This window comes from Physella acuta, unplaced genomic scaffold, assembly GCF_028476545.2.
Source record: "Physella acuta isolate Inbredline_101_S28 unplaced genomic scaffold, ASM2847654v3 ptg000079l, whole genome shotgun sequence".
Classification (NCBI taxonomy): Eukaryota; Metazoa; Mollusca; class Gastropoda; family Physidae; genus Physella; species Physella acuta.
The window spans coordinates 3,315,466-3,330,867 of NW_026731599.1; the positions used below are offsets into that span (position 1 = coordinate 3,315,466).

At 36.9% G+C, this 15,402-nt stretch overlaps 1 protein-coding gene across 3 annotated transcripts; it reads left to right on the forward strand.

The window, feature by feature from the left end:
* The first annotated feature begins 1,099 nt into the window (after nt 1-1,099).
* LOC131956432 (galactocerebrosidase) lies at nt 1,100-15,360 on the forward strand. Of its 3 annotated transcripts, XM_059320870.1 has the most exons (19): nt 1,100-1,388; nt 3,662-3,730; nt 4,030-4,093; nt 4,259-4,347; nt 4,456-4,620; nt 4,773-4,811; nt 5,755-5,882; nt 6,950-7,067; nt 7,216-7,253; nt 7,359-7,483; nt 8,239-8,378; nt 10,200-10,289; nt 10,532-10,621; nt 10,708-10,849; nt 11,604-11,781; nt 12,803-12,969; nt 13,120-13,174; nt 13,211-13,229; nt 13,636-15,360. In XM_059320870.1, exons 1-19 carry the CDS (start codon nt 1,200-1,202, stop codon nt 13,852-13,854), a joined length of 2,124 nt encoding a protein of 707 aa, XP_059176853.1. In that variant the 5' UTR covers nt 1,100-1,199; the 3' UTR covers nt 13,855-15,360. The 3 variants fall into 3 exon arrangements, with proteins under 3 accessions (XP_059176853.1, XP_059176861.1, XP_059176870.1); XM_059320878.1 differs by lacking the exon at nt 13,211-13,229 and having other exon boundaries at nt 13,120-13,193; XM_059320887.1 differs by lacking the exons at nt 11,604-11,781; nt 13,211-13,229 and adding an exon at nt 11,008-11,179 and having other exon boundaries at nt 1,101-1,388; nt 13,120-13,193.
* The last annotated feature ends 42 nt before the right edge of the window (nt 15,361-15,402 follow it).

Sequence of the window (15,402 nt, forward strand, 5' to 3'; positions counted from 1 at the left end):
TTTCATTAGCAGTTGTTTACTTATTGTTTTTTATTTCCTTTCATACACAAAAAATAAAAAATAAAAAAAATAAAATTAAAAAAAAAATAATAAATAAATAAATATATATATATATACATACATATATATATATATATATATATATATATATATATATATATATATATATATATATATATATATATATATATATATATATATATATATATATATATATATATGGGGCCCCCAAAAAAATTCAACTGGGGGCCCCACTCAACCTTAATCCGCTTCTGCGTCTCACCATCTGAACCCCCCCCCCCCCTCTCCCCCTCATCACACAGCGTCACAAAATTACGGACCCCCCCTCCCCCCCTAAGAGTGTGACGTAATTTATGGACGACCCCAAACTGGTCCAACCCCTACTTAATAATACGAAAAATACAATATGATTTTTGTTCCCAAATTCAAAACGTATGTATATAATATATTAGATGATTCTCAAAATGAACCGTGCATCAGCAACACCGTGTTGGAAGAACAAAACCATTAATAATAGTCGTGACGTCAAGGGTTCCACGATATATTATCAGTGTTTCTTCAAGACTTTTTTCTCCGGGGGGGGGGGGGGCACTTGAAATTTTGAGGGGGGGGGGGCGGTAGACTTTCTTCGTGGGGGGGGGGGGACATTGTTAAAAGTATATATTTTCTATATAAATTATATAAATTTCATTTCGTTCGGGGGGGGGGGGGGGGCGGGCGGTAGAATGTTTTCGAAGCCCCCCCCCCCCCTTCCGAAGAGATGCCTGGAAGAAACTGTATATTATATAGAAATTTCACGATGTCGATACGTGTTATCTCGGCGGCTCTGGTGCACTTAATTAAAAAAAAAACAACCAATGTCATACTTGAACTGTTATATGCCGCGGCAGCTAGTTTTATTGTCCTCACTGACAAAATCCGATCTATATGTCGGGTGTGTGTTTTGACCTCCGCCGAGCCCCCGAGGACAGAGACCGACTCACCGAAACTTGGGGTTCGATCGAATATGAGTTAAGAACCACTGATCTAGATCAAGTTCGTTGTTCTAAAAATAATTGGATCACATGACTGTCTTTTGCTGTAGTAGCCACCAATGTAAAAACAACAACACAAAAAAAACAAAAACAGATTCACATGACTGTAACTTTGTTGAGGCGCTGATTTTATTTTAAATAAAGATGCTTCATCCAATTACGAAACACTGCATTCTATATAAAATAATATCTTTGCAATTTCATATTTATATTTGGACAACTGTTTTCGCCTCACATTTGTATGCTTATTCTTTGATAAGTGAAATAAACTTTGATGAATCCCAAGGCTTTGGTCGTCAGTTCGACGGCATTGGTGGATTAAGCGGAGGAGGGGTACTAGTACTACTAGATCTAGATCTATATTCTATAATAAACTATAATTCTATATATTATATAATTATATAATTAATATATATAGTATTCATTTAAGCCTACGATTATATTATAATATAGCCTATAGACTCCTATAGAATATTCCAATATAGATCAACCAAGTTCGGGTTCTAATGTACTTCATATTATTCTCTATTCTCTATTATATATAGATCTAATTCTCTTCTGGGAGACACTAGAAAACAAGCTGTAAACGCGCTCCCTACCATCCCCACCCCTATATGGTCTTAGTGAGCTGTGGTTCACACTATGTTTACCTTCGTGGAGTCGGGTTTAGTGACCGCTATTAGGGGCAGATAATTTAGTTTGAAACGATTTTAAACGTTGGGGGGGGGGGGGGGGGGGGGGAGGGAGGGGGGGGGTATGGTCCTTAACGAGCTACTTATAGTGTTTTAAAGAAATATTTTCAGTGTCAGCGTTGGTACTGTCAAATTCACAAATTATGAATTACTGAAAAGTAGAACAAACAACAACTAAATAGCAGCGTATGTTATGCCACGGGCCGGCTCGTATCCATATAGTCTAGCTAGATTCTAGGTCAGGAGCTAGCTAGAGGACGGCTAGTGGTAGCTGGTAGTCTAGAGTCTAGGACTCAAACTCTTCTGTTCTAGGCTAGGTCTTTCCTGTTTCTAGTGACAATCATTTGACATTTAATGTTTATTAATTGCAGTTTGTTTTTACTATTAAAACTATTTAAAACTATTAGTTTAGGCCCAAATAAATATTGCCAAATAATAGTAATTAAATAATTATGCTAATAGTCTTTTTATTGACAATTTATAGTAATTTGATAGTGATTGGCTTGTTGTCATTATTGAGATACATATCTCATATCTGATACTACTAGGCTACACTGCTCTTGTTACATTTGGAACACATTTAGATCTAGTGTTATGAAATTGAATCCGGTTGATAATTTTATTGATAATATCTAATACACTGTCAGAAATCTTCCCAAAAGTCAGAGTTTCTTTGAAGAACCTTTTCGAGAAAATTGTCTGTGGAAAAAACCACTGCCAGTAGTAGTCTCAACGATTACCCAAAGTTTCCTGGTGATTGGGTGAAAACAAAAACAAGTATAGTGTTAATAGCACCATGTTGATTAAAGATTAATTAAATCAACAAATAAAATGTTATTAAGGTAAAATAATTGGTTGAAAAACTTTGACAAAGTTCAAGTTTATTTATATTTATAGACTAATTCTTTAAATGGCTTGAACGACAATGCGACAACACCCGTAGTGCTATTACTAAAGATGGGCCCTGTTCGACACCCCCCCCCCCCCTAATGAATGCCACAAATGGTAGGGCCTAGACAGTGTGACAGGACATTAAATTTAAACCAGTGCTTTATAGAAAGCTGTATCACCTTTAAGTTGTAAGAGTTTCATTTCATTCACCACTAAAATCCACTCCTCCACACCATTAGCATTTTTTTGTTCTAAATTTTTCTGTAGGCTTATTTTTTACATTTATTTTATTCTAGTCAAGTACAATAACTGTTCCTTCAATTTTTATTAACACTTCCTCAACATCAGCCTTCAATTTTCCAAGTTTATGTGCATAAGTGCTAGGAGCGGACGGGCATCGATAGTATTATTTGAGCATAGTTTAACGCTATTGCCATGTAGGGGGGGGGGAGTCATATTAACAAAATGTTGCAAAATTTGCCCAAGGAAAAGGGTTTTGTTGAGAATCGTAATAACTTATATGTCAATCCACAACTGGGTGGGGGGGGGGGGGGGGGGGGTTAACACCAAATTTTATAATTTACTACAAAAACAACAATTTTTGCAATTGAATCATCTGTTAGAGTTGGGCCCTATTACACACTATGTAATAAGAAAAGGATAGTTTTTACCAGAGGCGTAGCGACCCTTCCCGGCGCCTGGGGACAAACTTTTCGATTTGCACCCCCCCCCCCCGCTCAAGATTTCAATTTGCACACCCCCCTCAAGCTTTCAATTTAGTTTTCAAACCCATTTTGGCGCCCCCTATGGACATATGTCCCCCCGCCCCCCCCCCCCCCCCCCCCCTCGCTACGCTACTGGTTTTTACCCACTACCTAAATGTTGTTCAAAAATAATCTCTCTGTTTGGCAATGATGCTGATAAAATGTGTGAATTTAGGGCTCAGTCTTTAGGGGTGGCCTTTTATGATTCTTTGTATGAAACTTAAATGTACTAACAATTAATGTAATCTATTCCTAATAGGCAACTTCTAAGTTGTTAGTAAACTACCCTTTAGTACAACAAAATGAAATCTTGGATTATTTATTCAAGGTAAATGTATCATTTCTCTTCTTCCTTTATAATTTATATTTAACATAAAACATTAAAAAAAAAACTGTTAAATATTTTAAGACTTTTTAAGACTTGCTGATTGTTATGCATAGATATTGGTCTTAATTGTATTTTATTGCTGAAAGTGTTTACATTAATAATACATGAAATGTGTTTCTTGTTTATAAACATTGTTTTTAAGGCTGTAGACATGTCATTATGGTTGTGAAAGATTTGATTTGCATTCTGAATAATTCACTACCATCCTCAATGGTTTTTTTTTTTATCTATATTTTCAGCCAAACTTTGGTGCTGCTCTTCAGATATTAAAAGTAGAAATTGGAGGAGATGCACAAAGCACAGGTTATTTTTAAACTTAAATAATATTTCTGTTCCTTTAAAAAAAAGTTTTTTCAAAATGTGCATTTGATATTACAAGTTTCATCTGCTAGTTATAATCAAATTTCTATTTCTATTTTACTTTGTTATTAAAAAAAGAAGCACAAATATAATTATTTCATCTTCCAGATGGAACAGAAGCATCCCATATGCACAACAGTTGGGAAGAAAATTATGAGAGAGGCTATGAGTGGTGGCTGATGAAAGAGGCTAAAAAGGTTCATTTTATTTTTATATTTTAAAATAATGTTTTTTGTGCTCAATTATAGCAGGTTTAAAATTTGAAGTATATTTTAATGGACTGCCACCATTTGTTATTTCTTCAGAGAAATCCAGACATCAAGCTGTACGGTTTACCATGGGGCTTCCCTGGATGGCTTGGACAAGGAACTCAGTCACCATACACCAATGTTACAAAAACAGCTGACTACATTGTCAGGTGGATTACAGGGGCCAAAACTCAACATAATTTGACCATAGACTACATTGGTGTATGTCATTTATTTTGATATTTATTTATTATATAATTATTTTTAAAATATATTTTAAAATATTGCAAATATGACGGATATGTTCATTATCTTTCAAATGCTACCTCTATAATTTTAATGGTGCTAAATTCTTCATAAATTTTTTATACCAGATCTGGAATGAAAAAAGTTATACTAAAGATTACATTAAGGTAAAAATGTCATTCAGATGTTATCTTGTTGTAAGCTTTTTAAAGTGTCTGTTCAGTTATTTGTCTATAACTCAGTTTTTGTCCATTTATTTCATAACTCTCAGTTAATTAGATATAAAATTAGTCATTGTAGACTCACTCTTATATCTTTATAATTATATTACCTAAATACTAAAAAGTAAAAATAAATCAAGTATTGTAATAAAAGGTGTTTGAGTGCTATAAAAAATAAATTTTATTTAGCTGTAATGGTGTAAAGTAAAAATAAAGATTCCTCTTCAGACCTAGCAATCCATTAGGCAGATGAAGTAGAGTTAATGTTTCTTGACCCCCACACTATGTTCACTGACCTTTACTTCCCTCAACTTAAGTCAAGTACCCATGAGAGCTGGGTGGACTAGGTGACGTCGTATAGTCACAAATCTGAATCTAAATCTGAACTCAAGACATTCGGCTAGCATCCAAAGCTCTACCATTCAACATCTATGTAATAAATGTTAAGTCACAAATTGTTGAAAAGATTTCTAGAGCAACCAAAGCTTGTTTAGAATACAATATATTTAAAGAACTTTATTGTTGTTACCTTTAGCAGAGTTAAAATCTTTCTACCATTAAGATTTTTCTACTTTTTTTCCCCACATAATTAGGAATATGTAATTAAAGGAAATGACTTACCTGTTCATAAACCAAAGTTATTACCACACAATGCTATACATCAAGGAATATTGATATATTTACTAGACACCGGTATTTCTTCCAGACTTTTTTCTCTGGGGAGGCACTTGAAATATTCAGGGGGGGGGAGATGAGTGGTAGACTCTCTTTGGCGGGGCACAGCACCCCCCCTCCCCTAAAGAGATGCCTGGTCCTGGAAGAAACACTGCTGTAACTTGTAACTTAACTAACTAGCCTGTATGGCATCTTTATTTAATGTCATGCACAGACTTTGAGGAACACTTTAGACCAAAGAGGATTTCAACATGTCTTGATAATAGCAGCAGATGAAAAATGGGAGATTTCTTCTGACATAATCAAAGATTCAGCCCTTGCTGCTGCTGTCTATGGCATTGGGTAAATTTTTTAAATTACAGTCAAGGTTTCTGTTGCCTTTATCAAAATAAATAGGGGAGCCAGAAAGTTGTTTCAGTGTAAGTTGAGAATCATCAGTTCTCTTCTGGACAAGAACCAGAGTGGATCAATCAAATATGGCTGCTTTAATGCTACCCATGCTTGTGTTATTTGTCACCTATCATTTATCACCTAACCAGCACCTTAAACATTAGATCTGTGTCATCATACATCTTCTCTACTTGCTCATTTCTATTGGGTTTCTAGACTAAAGGGAAGTAACTATGTTGTGTTATGCAGAATGATGGGAAATACATTAGAAGTCTGTACATTGCATACAACTCATGTTATTTTGCACCACTATGTTTGTTCTTGTATGCCCCAGCTGCCACTATCCTGGCACCTACACCTGTTCTTGTATGCCCCAGCTGCCACTATCCTGGCACCTACACCTGTTCTTGTATGCCCCAGCTGCCACTATCCTGGCACCTACACCTGTTCTTGTATGCCCCAGCTGCCACTATCCTGGCACCTACACCTGTTCTTGTATGCCCCAGCTGCCACTATCCTGGCACCTACATCTGTTCTTGTATGCCCATCTGCCACTATCCTGGCACCTACACCTGTTCTTGTATGCCCCATCTGCCACTATCCTGGCACCTACACCTGTTCTTGTATGCCCATCTGCCACTATCCTGGCACCTACACCTGTTGTTGTATGCCCCAGCTGCCACTATCCTGGCACCTACACCTGTTCTTGTATGCCCCAGCTGCCACTATCCTGGCACCTACACCTGTTCTTGTATGCCCCAGCTGCCACTATCCTGGCACCTACACCTGTTCTTGTATGCCCCAGCTGCCACTATCCTGGCACCTACACCTGTTCTTGTATGCCCCAGCTGCCACTATCCTGGCACCTACACCTGTTCTTGTATGCCCATCTGCCACTATCCTGGCACCTACACCTGTTCTTGTATGCCCCAGCTGCCACTATCCTGGCACCTACACCTGTTCTTGTATGCCCCAGCTGCCACTATCCTGGCACCTACACCTGTTCTTGTATGCCCCAGCTGCCACTATCCTGGCACCTACACCACTCAAGAATCCATCAACACTGGCAAACAGCTGTGGGCATCTGAAGACTACAGTACATTTAATGATGAAGTGGGCGGTGGATGCTGGGCCAGGGTAAGGGATGCTTAACTATAATTATTACTGTTAAACGGCTGTTTGATTATACAAAAAAAATATTCAAATTATCTAGAAATATTTTTGCTCTTTTAGTAATTTTTTGGTGCACAGATAATCACAAGTTAATCGACACTTTTTTACACAGATTATCAATCAAAACTATGTGAATGGACTCATGACATCGTAAGTTATTTTTCACTAACTTTGTATTTTAAAACAAGCCAACACATGCCTGTAGATTATTTAATTTTCTACCTATCCTAACCTACCTGATGTTGCATTTGTTAGGACCATCTCCTGGAACCTGATAGGCAGCTACTATGAAGGACTGCCCTACTACAGGGATGGCCTTATGACTGCTGTACAGCCCTGGTCTGGGAACTACAATGTGGATACACCTATATGGATAACTGGTAAACTTGTGGATACACCTATATGGATACTGGTAAACTTGTGGATACACCTATATGGATACTGGTAAACTTGTGGGCACTTCTATATGGATACTGGTAAACTTGTGGGCACTTCTATATGGATAACTGGTAAACTTGTGGGCACTTCTATATGGATAACTGGTAAACTTGTGGACACTCCTATATGGATAACTGGTAAACTTGTGGGCACTTCTATATGGATAACTGGTAAACTTGTGGGCACTTCTATATGGATAACTGGTAAACTTGTAGGCACTTCTATATGGATAACTGGTAAACTTGTGGGCACTTCTATATGGATAACTGGTAAAATTGTGGGCACTTCTATATGGATAACTGGTAAACTTGTAGGCACTTCTATATGGATAACTGGTAAACTTGTGGGCACTTCTATATGGATAACTGGTAAAATTGTGGGCACTTCTATATGGATAACTGGTAAACTTGTAGGCACTTCTATATGGATAACTGGTAAACTTGTAGGCACTTCTATATGGATAACTGGTAAACTTGTGGACACTTCTATATGGATAACTGGTAAACTTGTGGGCACTTCTATATGGATATATTGTAAACTTGTGGAGACTCCTATATGGATAACTGGTAAACCTAGTTGTTTATTTACAAGTCAGAGGTGGCTTGTAAATGGATAGTTAATTTTTTTTTTTAAATATTAAAATGTAAAAAATAATGTAGATACTTTGTACACATTTAATGTTAATAATTTTGTCCAGCCCACACGAGCCAGTTCACATCCATTGGTTGGAAGTACTTAAAGCATGGCTTTGGAGTTGGGAAACTTCCTTATGGCGGATCTTATGTAGGGCTGGTCAGTCCAACTGGTGACCAGCTCACTATTGTCATTGAGACTATGGTAAGATTTGACTGCTGGTCAAGTTTGCTTCATTGAGACTATGGTAAGATTTGACTGCTGGTCAAGTTTGCTTCATTGAGACTATGGTAAGATTTGACTGCTGGTCAAGTTTGCTTCATTGAGACTATGGTAAGATTTGACTGCTGGTCAAGTTTACTTCATTGAGACTATGGTAAGATTTGACTGCTGGTCAAGTTTGCTTCATTGAGACTATGGTAAGATTTGACTGCTGGTCAAGTTTGCTTCATTGAGACTATGGTAAGATTTGACTGCTGGTCAAGTTTGCTTCATTGAGACTATGGTAAGATTTGACTGCTGGTCAAGTTTGCTTCATTGAGACTATGGTAAGATTTGACTGCTGGTCAAGTTTGCTTCATTGAGACTATGGTAAGATTTGACTGCTGGTCAAGTTTGCTTCATTGAGACTATGGTAAGATTTGACTGCTGGTCAAGTTTGCTTCATTGAGACTATGGTAAGATTTGACTGCTGGTCAAGTTTGCTTCATTGAGACTATGGTAAGATTTGACTGCTGGTCAAGTTTGCTTCATTGAGACTATGGTAAGATTTGACTGCTGGTCAAGTTTGCTTCATTGAGACTATGGTAAGATTTGACTGCTGGTCAAGTTTACTTCATTGAGACTATGGTAAGATTTGACTGCTGGTCAAGTTTGCTTCATTGAGACTATGGTAAGATTTGACTGCTGGTCAAGTTTGCTTCATTGAGACTATGGTAAGATTTGACTGCTGGTCAAGTTTGCTTCATTGAGACTATGGTAAGATTTGACTGCTGGTCAAGTTTGCTTCATTGAGACTATGGTAAGATTTGACTGCTGGTCAAGTTTGCTTCATTGAGACTATGGTAAGATTTGACTGCTGGTCAAGTTTGCTTCATTGAGACTATGGTAAGATTTGACTGCTGGTCAAGTTTGCTTCATTGAGACTATGGTAAGATTTGACTGCTGGTCAAGTTTACTTCATTGAGACTATGGTAAGATTTGACTGCTGGTCAAGTTTGCTTCATTGAGACTATGGTAAGATTTGACTGCTGGTCAAGTTTGCTTCATTGAGACTATGGTAAGATTTGACTGCTGGTCAAGTTTGCTTCATTGAGACTATGGTAAGATTTGACTGCTGGTCAAGTTTGCTTCATTGAGACTATGGTAAGATTTGACTGCTGGTCAAGTTTGCTTCATTGAGACTATGGTAAGATTTGACTGCTGGTCAAGTTTGCTTCATTGAGACTATGGTAAGATTTGACTGCTGGTCAAGTTTGCTTCATTGAGACTATGGTAAGATTTGACTGCTGGTCAAGTTTGCTTCATTGAGTTAAATCAGCATCAGACCTCCCCTACCTAAATATGATACAGCTTGTTTTTTCTCCCAATAGACACACAATCATTCCATCTGCATCAGATCTCCCCCTACCTAAATATGATACAGCTTGTTTTTTCTCCCAATAGACACACAATCATTCCATCTGCATCAGACCTCCCCTACCTAAATATGATACAGCTTGTTTTTTCTCCCAATAGACACACAATCATTCCATCTGCATCAGACCTCCCCTACCTAAATATGATACAGCTTGTTTTTTCTCCCAATAGACACACAATCATTCCATCTGCATCAGACCTCCCCTACCTAAGTATGATACAGCTTGTTTTTTCTCCCAATAGACACACAATCATTCCATCTGCATCAGACCTCCCCTACCTAAATATGATACAGATTGTTTTTTCTCCCAATAGACACACAATCATTCCATCTGCATCAGACCTCCCCTACCTAAATATGATACAGATTGTTTTTTCTCCCAATAGACACACAATCATTCCATCTGCATCAGACCTCCCCTACCTAAATATGATGTTCAACCTCAGGATGTGCTCATTACACTCAAAGGTGCATTTGTAAGTACGACAGTTGCTTATGGACACTTAACACTACTGAACTTTAAATATTTAGCAAGTTATACTGGATAATGGAGAGACAATTACAACTTGTTTTCTCTAAAAATTAAAATGAATTTATACTATATGATGGAGGGACAATTCTGACTAGTTAACTCTAAAAATAAATTTTATACTGGATATTGAGCTCTTGTAATGAATCCATGCATGAAGTTATCAAGTTGTGTCCCTTGAATTCCCAGGCTACTGTCACAGAGCTGAATGTATGGTACAGCAAACTTGGCTTCAATGGAGCACAAGATATTTTGTTTCAAAAAAGAAATCCCCTCAGGGTAAATTTTTAGCTTGAGAATTAGATTTAACTTAGGAAGCATTTGTTTTACCTTGAACCCAATGAACCCATTGAACTTGTCACCAGCTACAAAATGGCCAGGCAACTCTGAGCTTGGGTCTGGATGAGGTCATTACCCTCACAACGTTGACTGGGGGACAGAGGGGCTCCTACCCCAGCCCTCCTCCACCAAAGCCCTTCCCCCTGCCGTACAAAGATGACTTTGAAGGTATTGCATCATGTGTCATTGTTACAGTAAACATGCTTATCTAACTAGTGTTAACATCTGAATAAATTCATTCTAAAAATTGATTAGAAAAAATTCTTGAATTTTCCTTGCTCATGAGTTGTTACCTTGATTGTTGTAATCTTGAATCCTTGGTGTAGGTTATAGCTTGTATCAAGAACCTTTTAACTTAGCTCAACAAACAGGCTCTTATGAAGTTGTAAATAATGGTAGCAGCAATGTAATAAGACAGATGGTGCTAAACACGCCTGTAGTCTGGTGTGATGCTGACATGGGCAATAAATCTCTGAATGTTGTTGGGGATCAGAGTTGGTAAGAGGGTGTGCTATGATACCATTTACTTTGGTAAGAGGGTGTGGTATGATACCATTTACTTTGTTTTCTTTATTCTATGCTTACATATACTATATTCAATTAGTATTCAGGAATTGCTTATCTTGTTTGTGTGCTATTTTTTTTTAATAATCTTATTTGGTCCACTTTTCTTGTTAATTGAAGTGTATGCTTAGATCTGGGTATATTCAGTGCTAATGGTCATAGAAGAAGTTGCTTGAAATGTTTGCTTAGATCTGTATTTTTTTTAGTGCTAATGGTTGCAGAACAAGTCTTACCAACCTTGATTTGAGCCAACTTGCAAGGTTTATATATTTATGCCTTTGTCCAGCCATTTATTTTGTGCCATTTTTTCTTGCCCTGAAAGCACTAAGTCTGGTGGTCAATGTTGTCTGATCCTCAGTTTACACGCTTGCACAAGAGCCATATTTACTGGCCCCTCAGATTGGTACCTTAGAAGTTGTCAAATCCCAGAATGCATCACATGGCTTAGTCTGCAGACAGGCAGTTCTGCAACCCCCTATCAAATGGTGTCCCATTACACTCAGTTTCCCAGTGGCTATTATTGGTGATGTCACTTGGTAAGACTTGCTCGTGTAGTTTCATTGTTTAGATACAATCTGTTGACTGTAGTCTAGCTACAACCTGTTGATTGTAGTCTAGCTACAACCTGTTGACTGTAGTCTAGCTACAACCTGTTGACTGTAGTCTAGCTACAACCTGTTGACTGTAGTCTAGCTACAACCTGTTGACTGTAGTCTAGCTACAACCTGTTGACTGTAGTCTAGCTACAACCTGTTGACTGTAGTCTAGCTACAACCTGTTGACTGTAGTCTAGCTACAACCTGTTGACTGTAGTCTAGCTACAACCTGTTGATTGTAGTCTAGCTACAACCTGTTGATTGTAGTCTAGCTACAACCTGTTGATTGTAGTCTAGCTACAACCTGTTGACTGTAGTCTAGTCTAGCTACAACCTGTTGACTGTAGTCTAGTCTAGCTACAACCTGTTGACTGTAGTCTAGTCTAGCTACAACCTGTTGACTGTAGTCTAGTCTAGCTACAACTTGTTGACTGTAGTCTAGTCTAGCTACAACTTGTTGACTGTAGTCTAGTCTAGCTACAACTTGTTGACTGTAGTCTAGTCTAGCTACAACTTGTTGACTGTAGTCTAGTCTAGCTACAACCTGTTGACTGTAGTCTAGCTACAACCTGTTGACTGTAGTCTAGCTACAACCTGTTGACTGTAGTATGTCTCTAAAAAAACGCTTGGTTTTAATATGCATGTGGGTATTTGTTGTGTCGCTTTTATCAAAGTAAATTGGGTGATGTTTGCCTATCTTGCTTAATATTAAATGTAATATTCTATTACATTATTTTTACTAGATCTTTTAACTTTTTTCTTCTAAGTGTTGCCATAGCAAAATAGGCTTATTAAAGATTGATATAACTGTAACTGTTTTAAAAGTATAAATTAATAAATCAACAATTGTAAGATGATGTAATCTATAGGCTATATATTGTTAAAACAAACTTGAACAACCTATATCTATTATACTAGCAAACTTCTAATGTAAATGTCATAGTTTTCTTTTATTTCCTAGGACTGATCTCTTTGTTGAAGTTGACTTTGAGATTTTGCCTGTAAACGGCACAAGTGGTGTTTTTATTGCTGCCAAGGTTGATCAAGGAGGCTGTGAAGCCTTCTGGGCTCATGGAATATTTTTCTATGTATTACAGGATAATCGATTCGTAGTGTCTAACGACTTAGGTAAAATTACATCTTCAGGAAATTTACTCTAACTAAGAGTCAAGAGTATTAAGTTTTGCTGTTTCACTTTCTTATAAAAAAAAGTGGTATGAACATTTTTTAACAATGTATTTAACTAATTGTTTTTTGATAACTGCATTATTTGAACAGGTAGAGTGAAGGTACTTGCAGAGGGGGCTTTGACTGTGCTGCCTGGATGGCATAGGTTATCTTTACTTGTTACTGTAAGTTGATGGCATAGATTATCTTTACTTGTTACTGTAAGTTGATGGCATAGATTATCTTTACTTGTTACTTTGTTATTTTGTGCCACTTCTTAAGCTTATCATTTGCTTGGCTCAGTCACAAAAACATTGTTTTCTTTTATGGCAAATCATGCATGTGAACTAAATGCAAGTGAAGACCATAACATTTCATCTTCGCCTCAATCTCAGCTAGTTGTTTTGTATTTAATCTGAGCTAGTTGTTTTGTATTTAATCTGAGCTAGTTGTTTTGTATTTAATCTGAGCTAGTTGTTTTGTATTTAATCAGAGCTAGTTGTTTTGTATTTAATCAGAGCTAGTTGTTTTGTATTTAATCAGAGCTAGTTGTTTTGTATCAATGAATCAAAGTTCTGCAGATTTGGTGGGTATAAAAAATGTGACGCCTTTGTCCAACTTGTACAGGGAACATGTGCAGTGGGTGCCTATGACAGCAGAGTTGTCTTCAATGTTACCATCCCTGCCAAGCCTAGTCATGGATTTGCTGCCCTTGGTACAGACAGTTATGGGCTGGCAGATTTTGACAATCTCCTGATCACATCCAAGGCAGATGGCATGGCTAAGATGGAAAGTTACAGAACAACTGCTCATAAACCCTTGTATTTTGTACAGGAAGATCACTAAAGCCAAACACCCACAGAGCAAAGAAGAATTTTAAAGTGCACTTTTTAAATTCAGATACAGGAAATTTATTTTTTAAAATGCATCCTACACTGTTAACTACTGAATTTTTTTTTAAAACTCAAGGTTTATTTTTAATGTCACTTTTTTGGTTTGTTTTTATTTTATACCTGATTTTTCCTGTTGTATGATTCTAGATTTGCCCTGCTGTTTGTTTTTATAGCTGATTTTTTTCCTGCTAAAGGCCATATAAATACTTATTTTTATATGGTTAATAGATTTAATAAAATTAGTAATTTTGGGTCAAGTTCCCTTTACAGACTCAGCAATCTACCTGTGTAGGGATGGTGTTCTCAGCCTTGTGCCCATCTACCTTTACTTTCCCTCACATGAGTCTGGTACTCAGGGACATCCTTCAGACTCAAGTCAAGACTGAGATCCGAACTTCCGTGTTAGCAGTTGAGTGCTCTGCTACCCAACCACACCATCTCATTATTTTCCCTTATCATATGCTATTTCAGAAAACAATCTTAGATAGATTTTAGATTTGGTTTTATTTGGATTGTAGTACTTGCACATGAATAACATTCCAACAAGTGGCTAAAAGTTTATGTGTTTTCATGTTTAATACAATTATAACTCATTGTAAAAAACATTTTGATTTTTGTGTGTAAACATCAATGTGTCAAATCAGAACCATACTACAAGCTGGTCAATATGCATGGGAAAAAGTGTCATGCAACATGCTGGTCAAGATGCATCGGAAAAGTAAGGGCCATGCAACAAGCTGGTTGACATCTAGCTCAAATGTCAGGGTTAATCAACAAACTGGTTGACATCTAGCTCAAATGTCAGGGTTAATCAACAAACTGGTTGACATCTAGCTCAAATGTCAGGGTTAATCAACAAACTGGTTGACATCTAGCTCAAATGTCAGGGCCACACAACAAACTAGTTGACATCTAGCTCAAATGTCAGGGTTACGCAATATTCTGAACTTAACTGTTCTGAATGGCATTAAATAATTAATGCTGGAATTATGGCTTATGCAGTGTTCCAGCACCAGCTTAGCATTCATCATGTTATACTAAATAAGTGTCCATTAAAGTGTCCTTTTTAAAATAAATACAAGCTGTGTTGGATGAATGGAAGTTATCTGTAAATGGTTTCTACATTTACTTTTTTTAAGTTTCAGTTTAGGACCACTATTATCCAGAGAAAAATTTCAAATATTTTCAGTGAGGTAAATCTTGCATAAGCCTTTTTAGTCTGCATTTACTCCAATTATTTTTTTACATATTTAATTGATCTTTAATTTATCTATTTCAGTTCCCCAATTTTCTTCCAAAAACAAATGCATTACTTTAGTCAACTTATATAAAAAATGAAGCATGTTTAGGGATATAGAGTACAGTTGTTGCTCTATACACAATTTATCACCCACATTTGTCAAAATGATTGATGGAAACCACTTAAAAAATGTAAAATAAATGTTATATATTGCAAGTTTGTGTGTGTTCCTTTTTTAACTTTCTGATTGACAATTGTTTC